A 26,427-nucleotide genomic window follows, 5' to 3' on the forward strand; every position below is an offset into this window, starting at 1 on the left:
GGCTTTTAAATTAAATTTACTTAAGCACAAAATAAAGTCTACCAACTGCCATCGATATTAGCCAATAGCATCACTCCATTCGTTTGAATATTGAACGTGACAGGCGTGATGATTGGCCAGAGGGAGACATCACGTGTTCCATGGACGTTACGCTGTCATGGTTACAATGAAAGACGCTTTGTAATATCCGCGGTTGGTGAATGGAGGGGGGTGGTGCTTTCTCGCACGCTGCCATATGGATGACCAAATCACGGCAAAGTGTTTATAATGTGAAAAGAATAGTGGAATTTTAAAGTGGGAAAATGTTAACTTGTGGAGTTTTATCGAGGAAAACGTAGCTTTGTGGAAGTTTTTCGAGAACTTTTAATCGCCGGAACAGGTAATGGCAAAAACTTTGTCCTTCAAACTGTCTTGCTGCGGTAATAGTTTAAGCATCAAGGTAAACGGTGTCTTTATATTTGAATACTTATGTTGTGTTAGACAAAATAAACCGGCAAGTTCTGTGAGTTGTTTCCTGTGTTGAAAACCTGTGTGGTAATTTGAGTATTCTAACATTTAAAAAAAATGGTTGACTGAAATCAAAGAGCGTGGTTGTGATTTAAGTGTTAGTGAGCAGGGAGCCAGCTGGCACTTTGTTTTGGGGGAGAGGGTGGAGGAAGGGGTGATTCTGAGTAACATTATGCAGTGTTTGGACATAAAAGCCGCCTCTTTCTTATCTCTGACAGATAATAGCTTAAAAAAGATTGATGTCTGCATTATTACTTTGTTATTAAATTGCATTGTCTGGCAAGTGAGAGTAAAATTGAACTAGAAAACACAGCCACTTATGTTTGGTTTAAAGGAGTTGCATTTTAGATGTTTTGTCATTTTGTTTTTGATAAATGGCCTCAATTAATACATTTATCACTAGATATAGTAGTTGCCACACATTTATAGGCAATATTTTTTACGTTTTTTGTTTATTTAGTCAAAGGTGACTTTAAATGGGTTTTCTTTAGTAGCTGTGGATTAGCATCCAATTTATAGATGACTGGATTTCCAACATAATTGAAATAAGAATAAGGTCACATGTCTGTAAATTATTTTCTGTTCCTTTATGACAATTTTTTTACATTTTTGGTGCAATTTGATGCACTGCAAACAAACTACTGTTTTTTAAATGAATTTCTTTATGTTTTTCTCATTTTCCATAATTGTAGGATGACAACAACACAATAGTGTTGGCAATCTGCAGGTGTTTCATTTCCCACATGCTGGATGTCACGGCCTCCTACAACTAAAATGAGGATACAAGGGCAGCCTGAGGGCGCAAGAAGGCGTCTGGATTTGAGTGCCAATGGTGAGCTCAGGGGTGTGGAGGTCATCCGTGGTCGCGCGGGGTATGGCTTTACTATTACAGGACAGAGGCCATGTGTGTTGAGTGGCATCATGGAGGGGAGCCCTGCTAACCTGGTAGGGCTTAGACAAGGAGATCGCATCATGGCCATTAATGGAGCTGATGTGTCCACAGCATCACATGAGACTGTGGTGGAGCTGATTGGCAGCTGTAAAGGGCCACTGCGTTTGGTGGCGCACACAGAAGGTCGATTAATGGGAAACCCCATACTTAATGATGCAAAATTTGGCTTTGCTCAGAAAAATGGTGATTTCCAAAAGCAAGGTGTTTTCCGCACAATATCAGATGACTCAAGCAAATCCTCCTTTAACTGTAGCAATGATGTCACTTCTAAACAGAGGCCTGTTTCAGAGCCTGACATGTCACAGTGGTCTCAACAGTGGAGTGTTTTAGCGGCGCAATCAAAGGAGGAAACAATAACAGTGAAGGACACAGATTCTGTTTTGACAGAGACAGACGAAGTTAATCCAGAATGGACTGTTTTAAACATGACTTTGGTAGTGGGCTACCTGAGTACTACTGAGTTGATTTTAAACACTAGTGAATCCGAGGATGAATGCTTAAAAGCCATTCTGGAGAGAATCCGCCAGCTGGGGACAGAACAGGATACCCATACTCTGGTAATGATGAAGATCATGTTTGATTGCATTCGACTGTGCGACGATGCGGGAGCTGTTTTGGCTGCCTTCCCCGCTGAGAACCTTGTCTTGGGAGCTGTGTGTGCTGAAGATCCACGCTTTTTTTGCCTGGTCACAACAGCACATATTATCAATGGCCGTGTACCAGAGGATGGTCCTCTGCGTGCCTCCTGCCATGTATTTTTTATTGACCCAGAGCTGGGGAATCATGATGATCACATAGGGATTGCTGGCCGCTTTGGCTTTGACTGTACTCCAGATTCAGATGGCTTGGGATGCCTGGAATTCCCTCAGACCCCTCAAGATGTCCTTCACTTTGTTACAGTCCTATATAGTGACATGGGGGAGGCAGTTGAAAGACTTAGAGTCAGACTGGACGCTGAGGCTCAGCAACAAGCAAAGGAGAATGACAGCGCTAGCAAACAAGGCAGTGCAAGCAGCCATGGGGACAGTGGTATTGGAAATGCTTCTCCACCAGAGGAGAGAACGGACAGGGATTTCCCTTGTGAAATCCAAAACCATCCTGGGACCCACCTCCCCAGCTGTCCATGGGATTATCTTACGGCCAAAGACTTCACCCCAATAAACCAATCCAAGAATGGCCAAATACTTAATCCAGAGAATAGTGCCAGCACACATTCCCTTTTGGAGTCACTACCTGGCCCTGATTCTCTAACAAGCTTTTATGGAGGTCCTCCACCCAGGCTAGAATTCCAATTCAAGCCCCCACCTCCCCTTCTACCTTTACCTAAAAAAACAAACTTCTTTGGAGATCCCCTCAGAAGTAGCCAAAGGTGGTTCTCAAGGTCAAAATGGCCCAAAGTCCTAAGTAATGAATCTGTCCCTCAAGAGACACCCACCTACAACTGGTCCTCCGACATTAACCTTAGTACCAGCACAAATAACCTTCCCCCTCCAATGAGCCAGATACCCTCACAGAAGTACCAGTCAGCTGAAGGCATGATGCTTCCCCCCAGAGAGGAATGGACCAAAAGGTTTCTTGAACAGAGACAGAAACAGCGGACGGATGGTAGCAACAAAAATGTAAGTGAGAACACTTCTTACAGACTCTAAAGCTGGAATCAGCAGCTGCTATCTAAAATACTGCTTCTAGACAGTAGTATACATTTACCCTACAGATTTGCCAACTACAGTTTTTTTCTTTTCACATCAGTTTCAGCAACCTGAATAGGTTAAAACAAATCTTGTACTATTGATTATGTGTTATCTTTGATTATGTGATTTTTTTGCACATATATAAGAGAATCTGATTGAATAAATTGGAGACACATTTTCCTATGTGGTTTCTATTCTGTTGTTTTCCCTTTTGGTTTGAAAACATTGATAATAAGTAATTACTAACAGCAATAATAATAACAGTTTAGCAAATAACCTGATGTGACCTAAAGTGTTCTGTCCTGTTTTTGCAACTCTAAATATGTAAAAATATATTATGATTCGCTATTCCACTTATTGCAAAGGTAGTTTAGTTATATGTAAATAGAAAATCTTTCAGCTCTGTAAACAAGCTTTAAAAAGCTCAGCATGGCCGTATGAGACATAAGCATATTTTTGTGTACTTTTTGACACTCTGACCAAGGAAGTATTGAATTTATCGAAAGTTGTGTCAAGACTATGAAAGTGAGTCATTAGGTCTGTTTTTGGTGACATCGAAAATCAAATACAATACCACTATTGAAACAGCCAGTTGATGCTGATTATGAAATTAGCTTAAAAAAATTACTTGCAAAGGATCTCACCATTGTCTTACACATGGATATGAGGGGAAAACAACTTTGTTTGGTGTTTGTTTCTTCTTTGTCCACAAGATGTCACTGTATATCTATGTAGTCCCAGGAAGAAGCTTCGTCCAAGAGAGAAAAAAGTATGTTTATATACAGTATTTTCTTTCACTTGGCCACAAAGAAGTCTCCAATTAGTCCGCATGTTTGTGAATGTGTGTTTGTAAATCAAGGGTTCATGCAGCGTGTGCTGGATAAGGTTCGGCTTCAGTTGTGGAGTTTTTCATCCCCCATTTACTGCATTTATACTAGTTTACCACTTAACTTTTTTCTACATTTCTAAGCCAGAGTTGGATCACGTCTCTGTCTTACAGCTCGCTTTAGATCAGAATGAAGACAATCTTGGACAGGAAGCCAGGGAAATTACAGGGTAGAGCCCATGTCATGCAGTGGTAATTATCTGCAATTCTTAAACTCTTGTTTAAACATTAACCGCAACCACTCCAATCAAAACAGTAAGAGAGACTGGAATGGTTAGAATGCAATATCTTTTATGTTGCTTCTATCTGCTCTCCTATGGTGGTTGTATTAGGCTGTAAAAGCAGCACTTGTGTGGATGCAGAAGATTTTGCAGAAAAATCCAACAAAATTAAGAGGAGAATTTCAGATTTCCAGACCTTCCGTTTAAACAGACTCCCTTAAAACCCCGTTGATGCATACTCCTTGAGTAAATTCATGATCTATGAAAAGTCCAGACAAAAACTGTACACAATCATAAAGTCATAAAATGTCCTGGTTCTACCTCAGAGTCACAACTGATGTTAAAAGCATGATCAAGATTAGCTTTGCAGATTCAGTTATGTCCTTTTGTTGTCAATTAAACTGGTTTGAATTGAAAAGAATAAACCAAATGGTACAGCCAGATGTTGGCAGAGCTGTCAGTGACATGAGTCTATATACTTTTGCTAATCTGTCTCTCTACTTTAATAGATATCCAGGTTTTGGGGTATAGGAGCTATCCGTGCCTCAAAACGTCGCTCTTCCAAACGTCTCAGCCTGGCGCGATCACTGGATGATCTTGAGGTAGGGATCAAATTCTCTTTCTTACCAGCTCTTTTCTTTCCAGCACATTTTTTTGGGGGAAATTTGAAACCTGTTAAATCACATTTTAAGCTTTTTACTTGTTTTATTTAGCCTGTAAATAGGAGTTTTATGGCATGTAGTGCTGTTTCTGACATGGAAAATCATCCAAAATTTAGATTAAATTAAGTTTTGTTTTTCATGCCTGACGGTTTTCTGTGCTTTTTATTCTGACTCATATGCTAAAAAGCTTGTGTCATTAATGTGGATATTCAGCTGAACCTTCCTTCGTTTTTTTCATTCTGCTCCACTTTCAGTTCTTTTCCAACCTTTCATTTCCGTTGCCTTGAACCCTGCGCTTGCTGCTACACTTGTGGCAAGGGGTAACTCACAATGTGGTCTTTGTGTGAATCAGAGTCATGGACCTGTTTGTTTGGTCTTGCTAATGAGCACTGCTGCACTTCTGAATATCGTGCCCACATTCTCTCAAATTAACATCACTGAGGAACCCTTTCTCCAATTGTCTGTACTTGCACACATTACTCATGCAGACTGATTCATATTCAGAAACACACACATTTCCTTGATGTACTAATTACTTTGAAGGTACATGAAGACAGACAAGAACAAACCGAATGGGTGCATACTACATCGTATAGCTACGCATTAGTCACATACCACACACTGCACTCAGAGACGCAGACTACAAATCTGCTGTTGTTAAAAAGTGCCAGTTTCTGAGCAGGTCTGTCCCAGATGTGCAGCATAAGTGGCTATAAAAGGCTGCAGCATCTGTAGCGTTCCTTTTTCATTGTTAATCATAAATCTTATGTTTGGACAACAGTTTTTGTTGCTTTATTGTGATAAGTTACAACCGTTGAGTAAGTAATAAATGATTTCTTTTGTATTGTATTCTGTTTGGCTTCAAGCTCATTGCTGTGTGAATATTCTCTTGCCATGTGTTTTATGTCTTCTCAAGGTTTTACTTGCTGTTCCTCATTATGTATTTGTATATTTACTTATTTACTTACTTAGTATATATTTACTTATTCTGGTTTTCTAGAAATAAAAATGGTTTTGCATCAATTAATGATGAATGTGCTTTTCTAAGCTTTGCTATGAGACTATGGTATTATTCCCTCTACTGGCACATTTAAAACATAAAGCTGTGAGCTGTTGTCTAGCTCTGATGTACAAAACAGCATTGGCTGGATGGAAGGCTGGATGCTTTCCTCCATGCGGCACAGTGCACTCTGTCTTATACCATCAGTTTGCTTTGTTACACATTGTTTTTGTATGTGTGCAACCTAGGCTTCACGCCTCTGTTCTATCAGGATTTGCACTATTGCACAGACATGGTTAATCTACAGTATAAATTAATACATAGCTTATACAGACCTTGTACATGAAACAGAAGACTTAAACTAGAAACTGAAGCTGTCAGGAAGCTCTGAATGGGAAGGTTAGCAAATATACATGATAAGCTCTCATTCAGTGCATGCATCTGGACTCACAAGGACACCCTGAGACTGTTTTGGAGTTCCTCCTCACCCCTTATGACAGACACCTGCAGATAAGCCCTGTATGTGGCCTTGATTTGTGTAGTACAGAAGCGTTGAACAATGTGGAAGTGAATCAGGCTTTTTGCTTGGTCTGTAGCATGGCTGTCATGGTGGCTGGTACAAGAATAAGCAAATCCTTGTTGCTTGTCCTCGAAAGCTCGGACACAAAATGATGCGACTAAGTCATAATCTGTTGGTTACTAATTAGTGCCTCTCTGGTTCTGTAGACGGAAACACAGCTTTGTAATCCTGTGTTTGTGTTGGTTCCAATGCAGAGATGCAGCAAACCCTTTATGTTTGGACATGTCAAAGGTTGTGCAGCTTTGTACCTCCTTGTCTTATTACCTTACAGAGCTTGTCAGAGCCTTAGTGCAAATGCTCCCACATCCCACTGTACCGCTCCACAGCTATATTATTTTTGTACATCACAGACTTCTTGTTTGTTCCACCAAACAGATGCTTTGTGCCTGTGATGCTCAGCAGATAACTGTGTTCAGCTATGCAGAGATGACACCATTAGTAGGCTGCTGTGCTTGTGTTCACGCTGACTCTGTCTTCCAAGGTGTTGCTGCATGTGAAAACATCTGTTAATGTGAGCCATTAGCTAGAGCACACCATTTTATCCAAGTCCCTGCTGGGAGATATTTAGGGCACCTCTTTTGCTCCATGAACGTGAAGTTTCTCCTCTCCTTTTAGGTGTGGAGACGTTAGCAGCTCTTGTTTGCAAGCCTGCGGGTAATAGATCTATTCTGTGGGCGTAGCAGAAACCAAGAGTAGGCATAAAGACACTGAGACGGTGACGGAGGCAAATAGAGAAGGAAAGAGGAGGAATTCACAGCAAAGAGGGAGGAAGGGAGGGTGGGAGAGGAACCGGCAGCGGAGGAAGAGAGAGGGAGCTTTTGAACTCCCAGTAGCTGTCAGGATTTTCGGCTCCTCTGCATGCGCTCTCCTCCCCCGTTCAACTCTGTCTCCCTGCGCTGCAAACATAGACTCGCACATGCATTGAGGAGAGCCAGCGGATGGACTCTTCTACACACACCAGCTGTGAGGGACAGCGCTGAAGACGAGACACACACACACATACACAGCGCCGTACATGGAGCAAACTTTAACTCTCAACTCTGTAAGTCCTAAAATCTTAAGGTCTTTCTTGCTTTGTTTGTCTTGACTTCTATGTCTGATAGCATCTTCATCTTTCACACTTTTCCTTCTTTGGGCTCTCCTGTTGTAGCCTTTGAGCAGCATACAGTGGTTAGCTTGTGTGGTCTGTCAGAGGAATGTTTTGACCAGTGCCAGCTGAACTCCCATGTGCTGTATGACACACACTGCACTGCTGTATAAAGTGAAATGCAGTCCTGCTTTTACATCAAGACGCACGCTGACTTTAAATTAGATGTTGCACTGAAAGAGTTTTATGAAGTGACCGAGGCTCATTCTTATTAACTCCATGGGCCTTTGAATGAAGTGCGCCCTGTGCTACTATCCCTAAGAAATTACCCTTTTTAAAGTCAGCAGCTCTGAGAAAAGTTCAGTTCAACGTGAAAGACTGATAAAATCTTCACTGAATGTTCAGTTGTTTTGTATTCTGAGGTGATCGCATTACAACCACAGTTTAGTCTCAACTTGAAACGGTTGCATGTGATTTTACCTTATCCCTGCTTGCTTTGTTTAGGCATGTCTCTTCTGTGTTTCACCAGCCTCCTTAGTCATTTTTCTCACAGCAAAATCTCTGGAAATACCTTTTTTATTTTACATCTTTTTTGTTGATATGTTAACCTGCAGCAGTATATGAGATGCATATGCTTAGCATCTCAGGTACACAGGAATAATTCACAGCATATGCAAAGAGAGATCAACTTGAATTTTAATGATTCCGGTATGATTAGAAAGATTTGATGCCAGTACCGATTACATCTGTTCTCTCTGTTTTTGATATCATGACTTGAGAAGATGAGCTGGAATAGTGCGTTCTTGGGGATTAGCGACAGAGGTGGGAGAACACGACACACTTTTATCTCCTTGACATCACATGGCCACTAAAGAGTGGGTGGACAGTTGTGCTCACAAAATGTGTCCTTAGGCTAGCATTACAGGAAGCAAAGACTAAGCAGCCTGACATTTTCTAAATGTCTCCACTATGATTCCTCTTCTCCGTTCCTTCTCCCGCATGATGTTTATTGCAATTACATACACTGTCCTGCATGACAACACAAGTTGAGTAGAAGGCATTTAAAAGTCCAGCTGCTCAGCACATGAATATGCCAATAACCAGATGACCAGATGTGGCTGTGGTTGCTGAGTTTGCTGTTTGACCAAACTGTAACCACGGAAATTCATTATTGATGGAGAAAAATGTAGCTGCAGCTCCACTCTTGGCTGCTTTCACACCAACGCTATGACATCATCCATGCACATTTGGGATTATGATATATATTTTTTAGTAAACCACACAGCTCTCTGTCATCCCCTGTTGATTTGCTGTGTCTGAACCAAGACTTCAGCTTCTGGAAATTACTCATTCCCCACTCTCTATTTACCTTACTCACTAGAGTTATTATTATATTTCTCTTCCTCACTGAAGGAGAATCTTCCACCAGGGGTGTGGAGGTTACTCAACAAGGAACGGCTTTAGCTGCCAAGGTCTTTTATCACTTCCCTGGTAGCAGTTCAGACATGTTTGGCATACATTGGACTACTCAGTGTGTTCAACGTTTTACCTATCACCTGTAGTTCAGATAACCCTGGAGCGTGTTTGCTACACATCCTGCCTGGAGTGAACTGGAGGGGATTTCAGACTGACTTGGGGAGTGAATGTAGCTGGTATCTTTCTGGCCTTGTGTTTTGTGGACGATACTGCAGAACCAGGCCAAGGTCTTTCCTAGTTCATGCTATGGAAGTTATAAAAATTGCTTGTGCAGGCAGCCAGGTGGATCTACACTTCACTTTGATAGCAATAACACAACCATTCCCTCGTGATGCATTTTTAGTACTTCTTCTTCTATTGGCCAGGATTTAAAAATTGTATTAATGTGTATTGATTTCTCTCGCTTATGCATGACTTTATTGCTTTAGGTTGTATGAAACCATGTGTCATGTTCTCTTGAACTGCAGCTGATGACTGTTGTATGATTAAATATTTAGGTATTTAAGTGAAAGATTACTAGTCAAGTTCGTTTACCTAAACTAGAAATTATTTTAACACTAAACACCAAATTATTTGTCTATGTATTTGTTATATGTATATCACAATATTCAACATGACACTGCTTATTGTATGTTTTCCAACTATTGCGCAGGCTTATTTTTTCCCATTTCTTAAAGACTCACTGTAAACAACCAAGAAGAATAAATGTAGTCCAAACTTGCTACCACTCCCTTGGCATCCAACTCAAAGAGCTCAGGTTCCCTGTATGACCACAGGATTAAACAGTGGGGTGTAAGGTCAGTAGGACTTGGACAGCAAGTAAACAGTCATGGTAGTTCATGTTTTTGGCATCATACAGTATGGCTTTGTAAATTACCAGAATGTAAATACGGTTTCATATTATGGTCTTATCAAAACACAACAAATGTATCCATGCGCTGTACATTAAGCTTTCATTTAGTTCAAAGGAAAATTAGGAGGGGGACTCACTGAGCTAATTCAAGTGTTGGGTTTCAGGTTGGAAAGTCCACTTCTGATGGTTTTTCTGGGAAAATAAAGAAAGCGGTACAAGGGTGTGGTGGCATCTTATGTGGTTTATGCACCTCGAGCCCTCCGGGTTCATGTGAGTGCAATCCTTTCTCTGTGATAATAAATTGCAGTAGACGGGGTCTGGTTCTTGTTTCCCTCTCTGAAGTTATTCTGTTTTTGTGGTCACCTTCAGTTGTGCCATGTGACTCCAGAGTTTCTTACTTGTTTTGCATATTGCATTTTCTCCAATCCGCTGTGATGTGCGGGCATTCTGTTTTGTTGGAAATGGAGTTTCATCATGTTAGGCAAAGAAAAAAATGCTAGCACTCTCAGCTTTTTTATGAGTAACAAGTGGCTAACACACACCCGCAGCAATGCACAAATCATGATAATGCCATTTTAATCCAGACAAAAGCAGAGCTGTACCCATCTGCTGTGGCTAAAACCTGTTCAAGGCAGTAGATTAGTGCTGATCAGAAGGATTAAGAGATGAAATGTAGTGTGATGACGGCCTCTTTTTGCATGCAAATCACTCATACAACTCTGAACAACCCATTTGTTCACAGAGAGGATTACACTTAAAAGTCATCTCCCCACAAGTCTGGACTGTTTACATGGCACACGGCCAAGAACTAGACATGTATACACCCAGCTTCATTATAGAGTCTGATAGAAAATTCTTATCTATTTAAGAAAACACTTACTAGATCTAAAGTTTTTCACCCAAACTCTTTAGAGATCAACATCACAATGAAATTTCATGTTAAATCTGTAGCTTTTTTTCTTACTTTAACATAAGCATTTTCCTTAAAATATGATAATTGTAGGTTAAATTAATAAACCTAATCAACAAATCTATGGTGCTTAAGTTACACACAAGTTCAGAAGGAACAAAACCATTTATGTCTGTTAAGCCAGGTCTCTCAAATGATTTCAAAATCTTAATAATTAGCTCAAGTATTAAATGTAATGAGTGTGATTAGATATCCCATATTAAGTTTTGCTTTATCAGCCGTGTGCTAATGATGAAATATGTTGTTACACTTCAGTCCTTGATTTGTGGTCATAATGCAGATAAATCTTAGAGAATGTTGACTGTGTTCATGTTGTTTATCATTCCTCACCCCATAGCATCACATAAGCATGCTGACCTCATCAGATCCTTTTTAACATGATGGAGTCTAGCAAATTTGTTATGACTGACGAGATTTGCCCTTTGTAAAGTTATTGGATCCCACTCCTTATTCTTCAAAGTCAACTACGAGGTTGTCTGTGTACACTTCATTATTATCAAAGGTGTTTCATAATTCCCCAAATCAGCCTGTTATTCTCTCCTCCACACTCCTCGCATGGTTTAAAAAGAAATGTGTCTTCCATCTTATCAGCTGGCGCACCCTCACCCTCCCTCCCTCAAAAGGAAGTTCCCTCTATGCAAGGCTCTTTCTTGATGTTATTTTCAGGGAATAGTTTGTTGTCTGCCACAGATAGCAGGGCTAGATTATTTTCAGTCTTGGGTCAAGACTGACTGGTGTGGGACTTGCCATACAATTAGTCTGGTGACAAGCAGCAGTTATCGATGCAATGAAGCCTGTCTAGAAATAGTTCCACATAACGGTTAAATCAAATAGACGCTCAGAACTCACTTCTGTTTCTTCAGTTAGTAAGGCAGATCAAGAAATTAAAAAATTGTTTTGCTGAAGGCAAAGTTTTAAGAGTCCTAACACATTTTGCGCCCGTTATGTGCTCAGATGTTCTCACCTGGCTGCAGTGAGATTTCTGCCTCGGGGAGGCCAAAGGTCAAAGCAAACCTAGAGAGCTGAAGTTGACTGTTCTGCGTGTGCTGAGATTTCTGTGGCCACAGTTATTAATGACTCAGCTCAGCACCAAAAATAGATTCTAATTACTGCATGGTAGATTTTTATCTTCACATGAAAGCATTCACATTCTGTCTTTCTGCGTGGTGGTTCTGCACTATAGCCTAAAGTACGCCGAGGGAATACTAGGCTCAAACCTTCCTGGAGCGCCAGGAGCCTTATCTGTGCAATGTAAAATAATAAGTCTTTCAATTGTGACTAGGGCCCATGAAAGACAAACTCATACATTAAATTAAAGGATTAGGCAAAGATAACTTTACCTCTTTTTTTGTACTCAACATCACGTCTGAAGTAGTGTGTAAAATAGAACTGAACTTCTCTCTCTTCTTAGTATTCATCAGATGAAGTGCTAAACATTGATATTCATACCAAAAAAGGCAGTTCTCTTTAACTTAAGACTGATCCATTAATGCACTATGGCTGCTAAAAGGCATTATGTTGGCACAAGAGCTTCAATGATACTCAACTTTTACTGCTACGTAATCTGACACCGTGCAGCATGAGGCTGTGCTCTCCATCAAATGTATAAAAGTTCATATTTCTGGTGGATTACTTTGTAGAGGTGAGTCTTGGGGGCATGCACATGGTGTGTGTCATTGTGTTGAAACAGCCTCACAAGTAAGCAAGGTGACACCATCTTAACAAATGGAAAGCTGCTCAGTAATGCATTTTATGCAGTAAGGTTATTAATAACTAAAAAAAAACATTTTATACTGTTTAAAGTTGCTATGGACAAATGGACACTGCAAGAATCACAGTGATTTAATACATCAGTGTACAACATTATCCAGAAACTGTTTTTAAAGTTAATAAAAGGTCATATTTATGCAAACTAAACCATTCTTGAAACTCTTTTTGCTTTTTATAACTCATTCCTTGCCAGAGCATTTAATGTATTCTGGCAAAATCAATTTCTCTTTCCCTCTGTATCCATTCTGCTTCTAATCTGTTTACATACATCACCTCACACCACTCTTGAGGTCAACAAGATTGCACCTTTCAAAACCATGAAGGCAGCAATGCACACATAAGATAAACATCTAATTTCCAAGCTGATAGACCGTGGTGAAATCTAATGAAACAGGGGAAATGTACCGTGAAAACAAGGCTGTTATTAAATACTTTGACTCATCTGTTTTTTTAAAAAAAAAATTATTTTTTACATTTAAATTAAACACACAGAATTTTATCTCATCTACGATGAGCCACCTGTGCTGTAAGAATGATAGTCTAAAAACAGACATGCTGGTTATAGAGAAATGTGGAGCTACAGTACTGCAGCAGAGAGAAAGAAGAAATAAAAAAATATATTTTTCTGATACACAAGCTTAATTACAAGCAGAGAACGCTGATTGACACGACCACCAGTCTGAGAGCTATAATAGTGCTCTGTGACAGCAGATAATGAGGCTTAGAGTTCAAGTCGTGGTCTACCAAACTTTTTATTCAAATTAAACAAAATTCATATGGTTTCAATTTAAAACTGAGTATTTTTTTCTCTCACTTTTTAGCAAGTGCCCTGCGTGGAAACAAAAGTGAGGGGGTAGGTCAGTGTGGTTTCCAAATAGCGAGTGTGTTTTTTAGCGAGACAGGGAATAAATGGGGGCTAATTCTCCTGATTCCTTTATGCCACTGTGGCAGAGACTGTATGTATTGTCAGACAGGTTGCCATAGCAACAGCTGCAAAGTAAGGAAATCTTTCTTTCCTCCTTCGCAACCTCTACTCCTGTTCTGTCTTCTTTTCTGTCCAGTACCTTGTCATATCTCTTCCTCCCACTCCCTCCCTCTCTTTCCCTTTCTCCAACTTGTACAGACATGGTTTGCGGAGTTTTGGGTGGGGAGTGTTCAGGTATGCGTTTCCACACACACACACACACACACATACTCTGTCTGTGTGCTGCTGGTTTAGCAGACCAAGGAACAATGAGTCTCAAAAAGAGACTTTCCTTCAAAAGGACCTGGAACTTCAGCTCTGTAAGTAAACAGTGGCTCACTGACTGAGCCTCCTCTTCCTCCTCAGTATGAAGTGAGGAGACTCCTTTTGTTCAGTCAGCTGTTTTTCTCATTAATCTCCTTAGTCGCTCGCCTTTTCCTCTCCCACTCAGAACAGCTGTTTGACACGGTAGGGACTCGTGGTTGTTTGTTTGCGGAATGCCTGAACGAGCCTTGACTTCTGGAAAAAGATCAGAATGGGCTTTATTTATCAGAGTCGGGTAAAACGCTAAACAGATTATGTCTCAATCAAATTTCTGAGGATAAAAACCTGTTGAAACAAGCCTCAGAGATAAAAGAAGTCACCTTTCAAACATTTAAGAAGCATTAATTGGTGCAGTTGGCATTCGTGTGACTATACCTTGTGTTTCAACTGATTTAACACTGATCTTAGTTTATCTCAGTTGGGATCTCTCAACAGATCATACATTATCTGAGGGTGATCATCTACATTCCTTAGGCATTTAGTGTGTTAAGATGTCAGACTGTATGGCGTGGGGACTGTGGCACTGTGAAATGTTTTCCAAATTAAGAGCAAGTTTTTCAGAGCTAGCAAACTCACTTTGATTTCAATTTTGATTTTCCATTTTTTTGACAACCCAAAGTGGACACCTTTTAAGGGGATCCCAGCTAGGACAAAGGGCTGTTTGCAGTCCAGCTTTTTATAAAAGGAAACATACTGTGAGCCTGAAGTGCTGCAGAGCCACCCACTGTGGTCAGTTTGTTAGCAGAGGTGTCAAGAGAGGAAGGGAGTGTATGGACAAGAGGGGCCATCACCTCAGGCTCATTGTAGAAGCCTCGTTGCGGTAGGTAAGGAAGCAATAACAAATTAAAAAACACAGCATATACATACAAAAACAATTATAGACACACCACCTAATGAAAATGTTTCACCTCTACCAGTTCAGCTTACCTACAGATAAACATCATCAGTTTTCCATAATATTCTAATTGATATTATTTTGTTTTACATTTAAACTGAGTATAGTTTGGTTTTGGAAAGTTGTTAAACCTTAACAATTTTTTTCTCATCAACATAAGTCTTTCTGGTGTGAGTATAGTTTAAGCCATGAAATATTGCTTCATGTGTATGTGTCAATACAGCATGATTAAGTATAACTCTCCCTCTCTTCTCTGAATAACCCTTGCTCTTACATAAAGTGGATAGTTTTCATATTTATCATCTGTATAGTTTCATGAATAAGTATCGCCTTGATCCCTGGAGTGGTGAGAAAAGTTAAAACCCCTCTTTGTTAGACCTTTTGTAAGTTCAAACCCAATATTGATGTCATGTTGTGTGACATGATGTCTGCTTTGTCTGCTACAATGAGCTCCACTTTTATGTAGTTAAAGTTTGAGGTTTGGCTGTTTTTAGATCCAAAGGGACAAACAGATGGAGTGGGTGTTCTCTTCGCTTTCTCCCTTCTGTTTCAGCTTCATGTTGGTCCTCACCACCCATGATTACTGTACGCATGCTAGCCACCACAGAAGTGATGGCTTCTGGGTGTTGACGTTGTAGAGGTGGACTCAGAAGCAGAGTTGTAAAGAAACTGTGACAGACAATTAGTGGTTTAAGTGGTCTGTGTCAGATAGAGATTTTACATGTGGTCACTCCCAAAATGGAATCGAGCGTCATGCAGGTGCACAAAACCCTCCCCCTGGTGCTTTCAGATGACCAGCTGAGACTAAAAAGAAGTTCTAATCCACAATATGACTGGAATTGGTCTGAGGCTCACGTATCATGTTTTAGGTTATCAACTCAATAGAAACAACTTTGAATTTATGTTTATTCACTTGTCAGTAAGTACATAAATGCAAAATAACCCTATAAACGGTTACTGTATTTTTATTATGATTATTATTATTATTATTTTTATGTCAGTGTTTTGTGACATCCCAATTTTACAGTTCCATAAAATGCAAGAATACTAAATCATAAATGTATGTGCTGTTCAAAGCAAAGCTCAAGCTGTGGAAGAAGAGCCTTGTTTATGCGTATTATCAGCCTTTAATATTCACACTTTGAAGTGGCAGCTCAGAAAACACTCTTCTGGAAATAGTCTCTCCTTTTCAGATGAATCCTCCAACGCACCAGTTTTGTGAGTGTACTTGGACTAGAGTGCTTAGATGTTCTTCCTTGTATTTAAATAGAATTGCGACAACAGCTCCACGGCTTTGGTTTTAAATCCCTTTAAATTAGCTCAATCAATATTAAGGTTTACAAAAGCTAAATGCTGAGGTAGTGATCCTAGTTGTGATCTTGTGAATTTAAATAAATGTTGATATATTTCAAGATTTGACATGAGCAATGTTAACTGAAGAGTTTGTGACCAATTATAGGCTATTAGAGACCATTTTTAGTTTTAAATTGGCAAATAATATAGAGATTATTTTCCTGTTTTTTCCTGTTTTTATTTTTCATTGGTTTTTAGTAAATAATGAAAAATGTCAATCATGGCTGTCTCAAGAAATCTTTTTTTCCCTATTTTGTTTTCTGTTAACAGCAATTTGAAATGCAATTATATAGAAGCTGCTTTTGTATGATCTTCTATGTATGATCACAAATGTCAACAACATATAGCTCTTCCCTCACATTCTTTAATGCTTTGCATCTTCTTTGCAGATACTAAGTATACATGGCTTTTACTTCAACACAAAAACATCCCTTGTAATGGGCAGCTAGGGAGCTGTAGCTCAGCTGTAATTCATTACATGCTATTAACAAAGCTACAATTTCCAATTAGACCCATTTTTAATTCTGCTTTAAATAAATAAGGAAAAAATATATGTTAGACAAAATTTCTTTAAAATAGTCTAATCAGCTCATTTTTACAGCCCCCTGGAAATATGTGACTTTCAAGGCTACTGGTTTTGGGGTTTTTTGTTGTTGTTGTTGTTGGGCTGGTTGCCTTGTACTCAGACACATGTACACACACATGAACCACTCATGCAGAATTAGCAAGTGAAAGGCAGACCATTGTAGACACTGATGGCCTTTCAAGTAGGGTGTCTAGATGAGCTCTTATCATTGTGACTGCAATTTTCAGGAATGCACATAATCAGGGATGTGAATGTGTATGTGTGTGTGTGTGTGTGTGTGTGTGTGTGTGTGTGTGTGTGTGTGTGTGTGTGTGTGTGGAGGTAATATAAAATAAAGGGTGGGTCCTGGTGGGGAGGTGTGAACATCTGTGTGTGTGGTAGAGTCTAGAAGTCCACCCATTTTCAAATTAATGGGCTTGTGTAAGTACAGCCCAGCACACACACACACACACACACACACACACACCCCTCAAAGCGGCTGGTGTAGTGCCTGAAAAACTCCCACCAACTCAGGCTTCAGTCTCTTGTCTCGGTTCAGGAGGTCATGAGGGCAGCTTCTCACTCATGTCTCTCTTTGTTCTCTTCCAGTCTGCAGCTTCTTCAGAAGGTGAGTACATTTTCCTTTTTGACTAACTTAAAAAAATCCATTTTTTAAAGGAAGATATAAAATAATCCAAAACACAATCCCTTGATATGATGTTAAGTAAGGATTTCAAGCTGTGTTGCTATTTATTAACAATACCAACAACTTAAGGTTTTTCCTTAACCATGCCTTTTCACTAACAAAGAGAAACTCTTTGAACTTGATTAGTTTGCAGCACTTTTCTCTTTATTCCCTTGAACCTCAACATACAACTTTTTACTTGTTCAGTAAAGTGATCTAATAAAATGTATTTCTATGAGGATGATGTATTAAGAAGCAGGGCTCATTACTAAAGAATGTATGTTAAGGGTGTTTTCGGTTCCAGTCAGGGTTCACGTATAATGATGTCTAGCCGAACCTTACATAGCACTTTTAACAACATAAACACAAGTAGAGTAAGGAGATCAGCTTTTTTCGCTTCACGGATGTGGATCAGACATACGGAGGTGTTGGCTCTCTTAAGCCATCCCATTTACTGAGCAGCAGCAAACAGTGTGCTAAACACACATCCATAAGCCTCAGTTCTTTTTTTTTTAATTAGCCTCAGTTCTAATGTATTAAATCAAGTTCAAACAAAAGGTTTGTAGGCAAACTTGACAAACCGACCGAAGTATTTTTCTGGATTGAAATGAAAAACAACAAAAACAAAGCCCACAGTTCCTCAAATTGCATTAGTTACCTTGAATCATAGTGTGTTTATCCGTATACACATCTACAGTTTTAACTGAACTAAGACATACTGTAGGTTTGAAAGGTCACACCAAGGCCACCTGAGTCATACTCTGATCTGAGATGCTATTTGCAGTACTTTGGTTTCACAAAGCAATTTGCACTACACCTGTTTGTAAATCCCTCCCACTCATGCAGGCGTTTTGGCAGGATCAATATATGCACTACTGGTCCTTACTTGACTGGACAAAAATTTCTCTTCTCAAACGCAAAGATAAATTCAGCTAGCTCTAGTTGCCTATGACAACCAGTTGACTCTCCAAAGAATGTCAAAGACTGTGTATCTATAACTAGTGCTGCAGTGACCCTTTTGTTTTTATTGTGTGTTCCCCACTGGGTCTGCCCACAGCTCTAAAGTGGCCATCTGCTGCCATGATAGCAGGTACTTCCCCACCCTCCTTTTTATCTAGAGCTTTTTTTTTGCTACTATCTCCTTTAAAAAGTGAGCGACATCTGCTCTTTCTTTATTTAGGATGTAGTCTAAAAATTTATTGTCATTTGTTTTCAAAATTGCATTCAGGGCACCATTCGGCTTTCAGCATTTCATATTATGTTATTACAGCAATTGTAGAACAAATCCATCCCTTCTTCAGTTAATACTCTTGGAAATTGTTACACATATTTCAGTAAGAGGTTTAGTTGCAATGGTGGAGTTGGTAACCCTTGTAGTATAACCAGAATCACAGTTTTCTTTGTTTGTTTTATAATTTAAAAAAAAGAAAAGAAAAGACAGATCAGTCAACATTTGCAAGTGCCTTTTGAAAAAAACACCCTTTTGGTATCTTTTATATTGTCAAACTAGAAGAGCCAAATTCTCTTTTGTTTATTTAGAGCCCGAGTAAGTACAGTAGTTTGCTTTCTTAAAGACAGACTAGATAAATGGAGAAAAAAAAACTTAAAGGGAAGTAAAACCAAAACCCCATGAAATATTTAGAAGGGTTGAAAGGACAGACAGGAAAATGGCTCCAACATCCCCTCTGGCAGGAGTTATCCTTTTACATCAGAACTTTCCAACCTTTGAATTGTGTTCTCTCGTCTTGCAGACTTCAGTGGAATCCAGTTGCCGGGATGCTGCAGCCAAACCAGCCTGAACAGTAATGGTAGTCTTCCAGGACAAGGTAGCCATCAAGGGGGTTCAGAACAACGTGTGGCCAGTTGGTCCACATGTTTCGAGCGACTTCTTCAAGACCCCGTGGGCGTGCGTTACTTCTCGGTAAGTTTAGAAGGTTTGACTTGATTGAATCCCCTCAGAAGTTCTCAAAAGTGCTGACAAACAGCTAGCATGATAACAGCTTCTTAGTTCTTCAGATTAGCATGTAATACAGAATGAGTAAGCATTCCTACAATCAGATTTTATGTATTGGGCTGTTTTGGTTGCATCCCTACACCAACATGTTGTTTTGATTCCAAAATATTTTGAAAGCAAAACCGTATGTACTTTATAGATTAAAGTCATCATAGATGTTCATGTGGCAGAAGTTGAATAACATAAAAATTGTAATATTTGATACTTTTGAGCATTTGTGAGGACTATAAATGCAGTGATGACATATTGTGCATATGCTTGTTAACATGCACTTGTCTATTACTTATCCAGGGATTTTTGAGTAACATTAAGGATTTTCCCTCTGAAAGTCTGATCAGTATAAGGTTCTCTTCTTCTAATCTCCATTTTGTTGTTACACCCCTAAGATTCTAAATTAGTATACAATTTAACAGCTTAAAAGTAAAACTGTCAAGTCCCAAACTGGGTTTCTCTTGCTGTATTTTTAGCTGAAAAGGTGAATGCAAAGGGAAATCAAATAAAAAAAATGAACTAATGATTTTTGTCTGTATTAAGGAAGATTTTACGCATAACATGACTCACTTTCTGGTACTGGCCTGGACCAGCACAACGTAAATTCACTTGTCTGAACAGAATATTCCCGTATTTGTTATAATCTTTTTGATATTCACAGAGATCCAAGTAATTCCTGAAGAATATCCAGTGCAGTTCTTGCTGTTGTTTTCCTCATCATAATTTATTCTAGTTAGGACAATCACTACTGCTACTGTATTACAACCATGAATAATGCAGGGTTAGGGTTAGGGGTTAGTCAGCCCCTGGTGACTCTATTGCTTTAAACCAGTTAAGCAAAAAGTATCAGATTTGCTTTAATATAAATTAGAAACAATCTCCCTTTGTTTGTTGTTCAGGGATGGTCTAAAAGGAGCTGAATCCCGATACAAAGCAAAGGCAACCTGCAGAGTGTGATGATAATCCCTTTTATAGATGCAACACATTTCACAATGATGCAATATGTGATATACTGTTAGCAACGGTGTTGGTATTTGTAGTTGTTCATAGTTAAGAACAGTTTATACAAAACTCATCCTTTTAAATTGAAGCACCTTTGTTATATTATCACATACTATTTCCTCCCACATAAAAAATGTGTCTTTGATTGCTGCCCACAACACCTTCAGAAAGCTCGACATTAAGTTCTGACTTCCTCAAACCACCTCTCTCCTCACCTTCCCTCCACACTGATCAGCTGCTCTCGCCCACACCATCCTGTGCCTACACTAACAATACACCAGTCTTGTTACATTATACCTGATAATTTCTGCCCTCACTAATGGTTTTAACAGCAACAGCGCTGGTAAGAGAAGAAAGTGATCTCCAATTTCACATTGTATAAAACGTCTTGTGTACTTCTACAGGAATTTCTCAAAAAAGAATTCAGTGAAGAGAATATCTTGTTCTGGCAGGCCTGTGAATACTTCAGTCATGTCCCTGCAACAGATAAAAAGCAGGTAAGTGCCACTGTGGATGCAGCTACGAAGACATGCAGCATCACAATTTTCTATAGTTCATACACCGAACTGCTTTCCTGCAGCTGTCCCAGAGAGCAGGAGAGATCTACAACAGCTTCCTGTCCAGCCAGGCCACCATGCCAGTCAACATCGACAGCCAGGCCCAGCTGGCTGACGACGTCCTCACCTCTCCACGGCCCGACATGTTCAAGACCCAGCAGCTACAGGTACCTACAGCACAGCTGTTTGAGTTCATTTATCAGAGTTCCACAGCTATAACCAAAGTTATTTCAATTTTCTACATAACTAGGTTTTCTCTCCTCTGACAAATTTGGTAGTTCAAGCTTAAGATCAAATCATTTTCTAGGCAGCATTAATGGAGGAGGGATTCTGTGTGCGGTAGGGGGCTTTGTTCTCATCTAGTCTTTAGTTGCTTTGCAGAAGCATATTGTCTTGTTTTTTTTTCGGTGACCATCTGGGTTTGTTTACAAAAAGGCTCTGAGGCTTTACCAGAGAGATAAACACAAACTGGCATACTCCCACAGTGAACCTAGCACATACTGCACACACAGAGCCACAGACAGTCATAGATCTGTGTATTTTCATTCTGCCGATGAGCTTTATTAAATGTGAACTCTACAGACTCCTGTCATGACATCAGCTGTATGTCAACATACATTAACACCAGTAGTTTTTTTTTATTGACTCTGTCTGTTTAATTTTCTTTATCTTACACTTGAATTTTTTAAGTCTAGTGCATCTTTGCTTTTTTCCATTCTTTTACTTTTACAAACTGTTTTATCCTCAGATCTTCAACTTGATGAAGTTTGACAGCTACTCACGATTCCTCAAGTCCTCCCTCTACCAGGAGTGTTTGCGTGCTGAGGTGGATGGTCAACCCCTGCCAGACCCCTACCAGATCCCCTGCAGTCCTGCGCCTTCAAAACACAGTGCTAGCTCAGACCGCTCGACCATCTCCACCCCTAAAAAGGTACCCCTAAAGCATGACTGTGTTACAGCTGAAGGAGGTTTGGAATAGTTGGCATTACCTACTCCTGCCCAGATCAACAGGTAAACTAGATTTTTGTCTTTCCAACTTACAGGAAGTCAGAAAGCAGAAATCAGGTAGGTCACTGAATGAAGACACCAGGGATGAGAGTGCCGACAAAAAACGTGGGATCTTCTTTTCGTGGTCCCGCAACAGGAGCTTTGGGAAGGGTCCAAAGAAGAAGGACATTGGCGACATTAATCTTGGTGAGACCTGTGAATGAATAATCTCTAAAGCTCCTTATTGTTTTGTCTTTTTGCATTGCCAGTTTCTGAAGTGCTTGAGTGTCATTTAACAATCACTCTGAGCCACTTCACATTTCAGGAAGACGTTTACAAACTGCCTTGAAGTGATTAATGTTTCATACAAACCACTGAAACACTGGCAAAAACACACTTACACTCTAAATGTTTGACTAACTGAATAGTCACCAGGAGAACACAGATGACTCACAGTAATCAGAAAACTTAACATTTTTCTTTCTTTATGCAACCTAATATGCATTTCCTACTTGATTGATTTTGAATTAGTGTCACTAAATGTAGCTGAACTAAAATGCTATTAATCTTCAACCATTAATTCTCCTACAGCCACGCTTTTCTAATTAAACACAACACTGCCTTATAAATTTAAAGCAATCTCATGTATCACGCTGTTCCTTGACGCTGTCTTGGTAATACATATTATGTCAGGTTACATGAGTAGTGTCATCATCCTTGCGTTTATCATGCAGATTACTGGGGCAGTAACGGACGAAGAGAGTCCCAGGGATCATTATCGTCCAGTGCCAGTTTGGAGATTCCCACTTCTGGATCTGCTGGCAAGATTGAGGTAAGATTCCTTTAGGTTGGATCACCATGGAAACACAGAGCCCCAGGTCTGCTATAGCTAATACAATATCCCCCAAAATATTTTTCCCACTTGTTTAGAACAAAAAGCCACTCGCATTTTGTGCTTGGATAATATAAACAAACATGACTTTTTAAAACAACTTTGAATCTTTTCATATATCTCCTGCTCTTAGTCTGAAAATCGACACTCAGTGGGAGTGTGGGATCGCTCGCCCAAACAATGCAGCGTGTTGCTGCCTGATGGTTCCTGCTCTTCCATCACCCTTCGGCCCAGTGCCTCCATTAGAGAAGTCCTGCAAGATCTGTGTCGCAATATCAACGTCAATATTGCTGCTGTCGACCTTTTCCTGGTGGGAGGAGAGAAGGTAAAGAACATATGATTATCTCACACAAAAGTGGTGCAGAAAACATTTTAATAGATCTAGATGGCCATTTGTGTGTGTGTTAGAAAGCAAAGTGTTACCACTTAAATATTGTTTCTTTTGTTTAAGGAAACCACATTAGACCTTAATTAAATCAGTTTATAAAGTAAATTAAACATGTCTTTTGATAATCTTTTTAGAATTTGTGTTTGTTTCTCTGCTTGTAGCCATTAGTGTTGGACCAAGACTGCATGACCCTCAATTCACGGGACCTAAGACTGGAGAGGCGCACCTTGTTTAGGTATGAACCTTTAAATTTCTGATTTTCTTACTTATGCTTTAATGCTGTCTAATTTATTTACTCTATGCTCTTTGTTTTCTCTTAGATTGGACCTGGTACCCATTAACCGCTCTGTGGGGCTGAAAGCCAAACCTACCAAACCAGTCACTGAGGTCCTGCGTCCCGTGGTGGCCAAATATGGTCTCCATCTCAGTGATCTCGTGGCTAAAATAGTAAGTTATCCCCAGTGGGTACAATACTTTAATGTCTTTCAAGCTCCTGTGTGTCCAGAGAACAGCCTGTGCAGTGTATGACAGTGCCACAGGGTGGAGTATCATGGTCAGGGGAGGGAGACAACCACATCCTTTTCCAACTCTACACTGTGGTTAGTGCTCTGACTCAGCCCAGCCTGTGAAGATGGAGCAGCAGGGCTATAATTAAGAATGACGACACTCCTCAAACACGGCGACTCTTTTCTCCCTCCCCTTAACCCCTGTCAAATTTATTTTAGTCCTGTGGGTTTCCAGGCATTATAACTGCATTACACAATAAACCAGAGCTAGGAGATGGCTTATAAATTAAGCCCAGGCTCATGGACTCAGATATCAACCATATACTGAATAGGTAAAGGTACTGACATGCTATGTTTTGCCTCAGAGCGGAGATACTGAGCCTTTGGATCTGGGTGCCCCCATATCAAGTCTGGATGGCCTGCGAGTTGTGTTGGAGCAAGCAGACCCATGCTCAGGGAAAGGTAAAACATACAATCGTGTAATATTCTTGACTAAAACATAAAGAGGTGGTGTTTTCCCCATTAAAACTCGTAAGGAACTGTTTTCCAGAAGTTTAGCCGCTGCTAGTATCTTCTTGCCCTCCTCAGTTGTTGTGTATGAACATATTCAAGTTTTGCTGAACCCATCTCTTATGTCTCAAGTGCCCCCTTCTCTGTCACTCTGCTCTAATCATCCTGATGAATTTTAATTTATTTCCTCTTTTTTGTCAAATAGATAAATCAAAGTCTTCCTCGCTAAAAAGCCACCCTCCAACCAGGAGTTTATCAGCAGCAGTGAGTACTTTAAACATCTTTGTTCTCACATATGTTACTAAAAACGTCCACATGTGGTGTTTTTTTTCCCCTTTTCTAGTAATCTGGCTTATATTAATCTTTCCTGGAAACTAATCTGTCAGTTGGTGTTTATTTCCTTTTGGTTCTTAATCTATTTTTAGATTTTTTTTTTTTTTTTTTTGCTGTAACTTTTAGTCTGGCTGACTCACTTGCTCAAGTTTCCCCTGCTTTTAACACTGCACCATACGTATGCAATTGGTACGTAGCCTAGATGCTATCACAGTCAGTAAAAGCGCACACCTGACAGATGGGCTAGACTCATCATTTTACGAGGGTCTCTGTAAATCTGGACACAGCCAGTGTCCAGACTGGAGCTGTCCAAGTCTGGAGTAAAGTGCTTAGCAGCTCATGCTTTGCCTTCCCCTTAGGACCCCCCCAACCCCCCAAGCCCTCCATCCCCTAACAGAGTGCATTGTTATTGTTGCATCTGCAGGGAGATGAGAGGTCAACAACAAAGGACTTTTCTGTGAGAGCAAGTGGACCAGACTCAGCATTCCCAGGAGAAAAGAGAAAACAGAAAAAGATTAATATAGATGAAGCTGAAGGTAAACTCCCCCTTTTCTTTATTTCTTTTACTCCTTTTTGAACTTGTGGTGGATTTCTGGGCTTTGCTTTGCCTCAGGACTAACTGATATGCTTGGCTGTTCCGGAGAGGTTTTTTCTGTCAGGTGTGAGGATGCTGTGTTTGGTGTTAAACCCAATTGATCATTTTCTTTTCTTTTAGTTTAAGTTTAAGTTGAAAAAAAAAAAACTTTTGGATTTGTTTTATAGAATTCTTTGAGCTTCTAAGCCGGGCTCAGAGCACCAGAGCCAATGATCAGCGTGGACTCCTGAACAAAGAAGACTTGGTGCTTCCTGACTTTCTGCGCCTGGCTCCACCCACTTCCTCCTGTTCAGTGTCCTCCAACCTGGCCAGCTCCACCCCCACCTCCCTAAAACAAAGCCGAGAGAATGGCATCTCCTCACGGGGGTGCCTCACCTCCAGCCTCCGCTCAGAGAGCCTGGACTCCTCCCTCAGCACCAGTGCTAATGGACACTCTGCAGCCAGGCGGTGCCTGCTGCCCCCTCCCCGTCACCCAACTTTTGGCACCCACCTGTCCCCTATCCCACGCCCCTCAGACACCCGGCCAAGTCTCCGCACTGTGGAGGAGGACACCCACAACGATCTGACCCTTGTAGGCGAAGGCGACATCAGCAGCCCCAACAGCACTCTGCTGCCACCTTCTCCATCCCCCATGCCGTCCTTTGAGAGCAGCCTCCCTGAGCCCAACTTCACCCCACCACCACCCTGCTCCCAGTCTCCAGATGCAGGTGGAGATGGAAAGTCCAGTTCAGGTACTTCTACAGTGAAATAAACCGGTTCTTAGTTTGTTTGTGTGCGTGCATCTGCATGTGTGTGCTCTCTGTGGTCATAACTGGACCACATTCACGATAAAACTCTATACTGACGCACTTTAATGACAAATTGATATAGACTCTTTCTCAATTTGCCTGATTTGTTCTGTTAAACTCAGTAAAGCACGTGTTTGAACACAATTACACTCAGATTAACTTGTAAATAGTGATGTGTATATTTTGTTCTGTTAGTGACATTTACTTAGAAATCCAGTGCCGCAAACTATTGAGTTGACCATGTGACTGGCATTCGTTCACTCCAGTTAAGTATTTCAAGGTTATTTTTGTTGTTTTTTTTGGGTGCATGCACATGTGACTGATCTTATGATTGTTTTAGCATACACATTATGCCCACAGACTCATAATCAATCTTTAACAGTGTTGTTGTCGCACAATGTTGTACTGAAGATTGGGATTCAG

The 26,427-nt window shown here is 40.2% G+C and overlaps 1 protein-coding gene across 5 annotated transcripts in view; it reads left to right on the forward strand.

The window, feature by feature from the left end:
• Window positions 1–26,427, forward strand: part of rgs12a (regulator of G protein signaling 12a) — a 32,470-nt gene that overhangs the window by 297 nt on the left and 5,746 nt on the right. The window contains exons 1-18 of one of the 5 annotated variants that reach the window (XM_041986471.1): window positions 191–379; window positions 1,200–1,339; window positions 2,962–3,078; window positions 4,767–4,859; window positions 17,366–17,384; window positions 19,193–19,362; window positions 20,853–20,945; window positions 21,029–21,172; window positions 21,754–21,936; window positions 22,049–22,199; window positions 22,727–22,824; window positions 23,018–23,209; window positions 23,434–23,507; window positions 23,593–23,719; window positions 24,144–24,240; window positions 24,494–24,552; window positions 25,046–25,157; window positions 25,384–25,947. In XM_041986471.1, the coding sequence (XP_041842405.1) occupies window positions 1,337–1,339; window positions 2,962–3,078; window positions 4,767–4,859; window positions 17,366–17,384; window positions 19,193–19,362; window positions 20,853–20,945; window positions 21,029–21,172; window positions 21,754–21,936; window positions 22,049–22,199; window positions 22,727–22,824; window positions 23,018–23,209; window positions 23,434–23,507; window positions 23,593–23,719; window positions 24,144–24,240; window positions 24,494–24,552; window positions 25,046–25,157; window positions 25,384–25,947 (2,296 nt within the window). In that variant the 5' untranslated portion in view covers window positions 191–379; window positions 1,200–1,336. Of the gene's footprint in view, window positions 1–190; window positions 380–1,199; window positions 3,079–4,766; window positions 4,860–7,298; window positions 7,542–13,823; window positions 13,940–17,365; window positions 17,385–19,192; window positions 19,363–20,852; window positions 20,946–21,028; window positions 21,173–21,753; window positions 21,937–22,048; window positions 22,200–22,726; window positions 22,825–23,017; window positions 23,210–23,433; window positions 23,508–23,592; window positions 23,720–24,143; window positions 24,241–24,493; window positions 24,553–25,045; window positions 25,158–25,383; window positions 25,948–26,427 lie in introns of those variants that run through there. The other 4 variants (XM_041986469.1, XM_041986470.1, XM_041986473.1 and 1 more) reach the window with 4 other exon arrangements.

This window comes from Melanotaenia boesemani, chromosome 5 (genome assembly GCF_017639745.1).
Source record: "Melanotaenia boesemani isolate fMelBoe1 chromosome 5, fMelBoe1.pri, whole genome shotgun sequence".
Lineage (NCBI taxonomy): Eukaryota > Metazoa > Chordata > Actinopteri > Atheriniformes > Melanotaeniidae > Melanotaenia > Melanotaenia boesemani.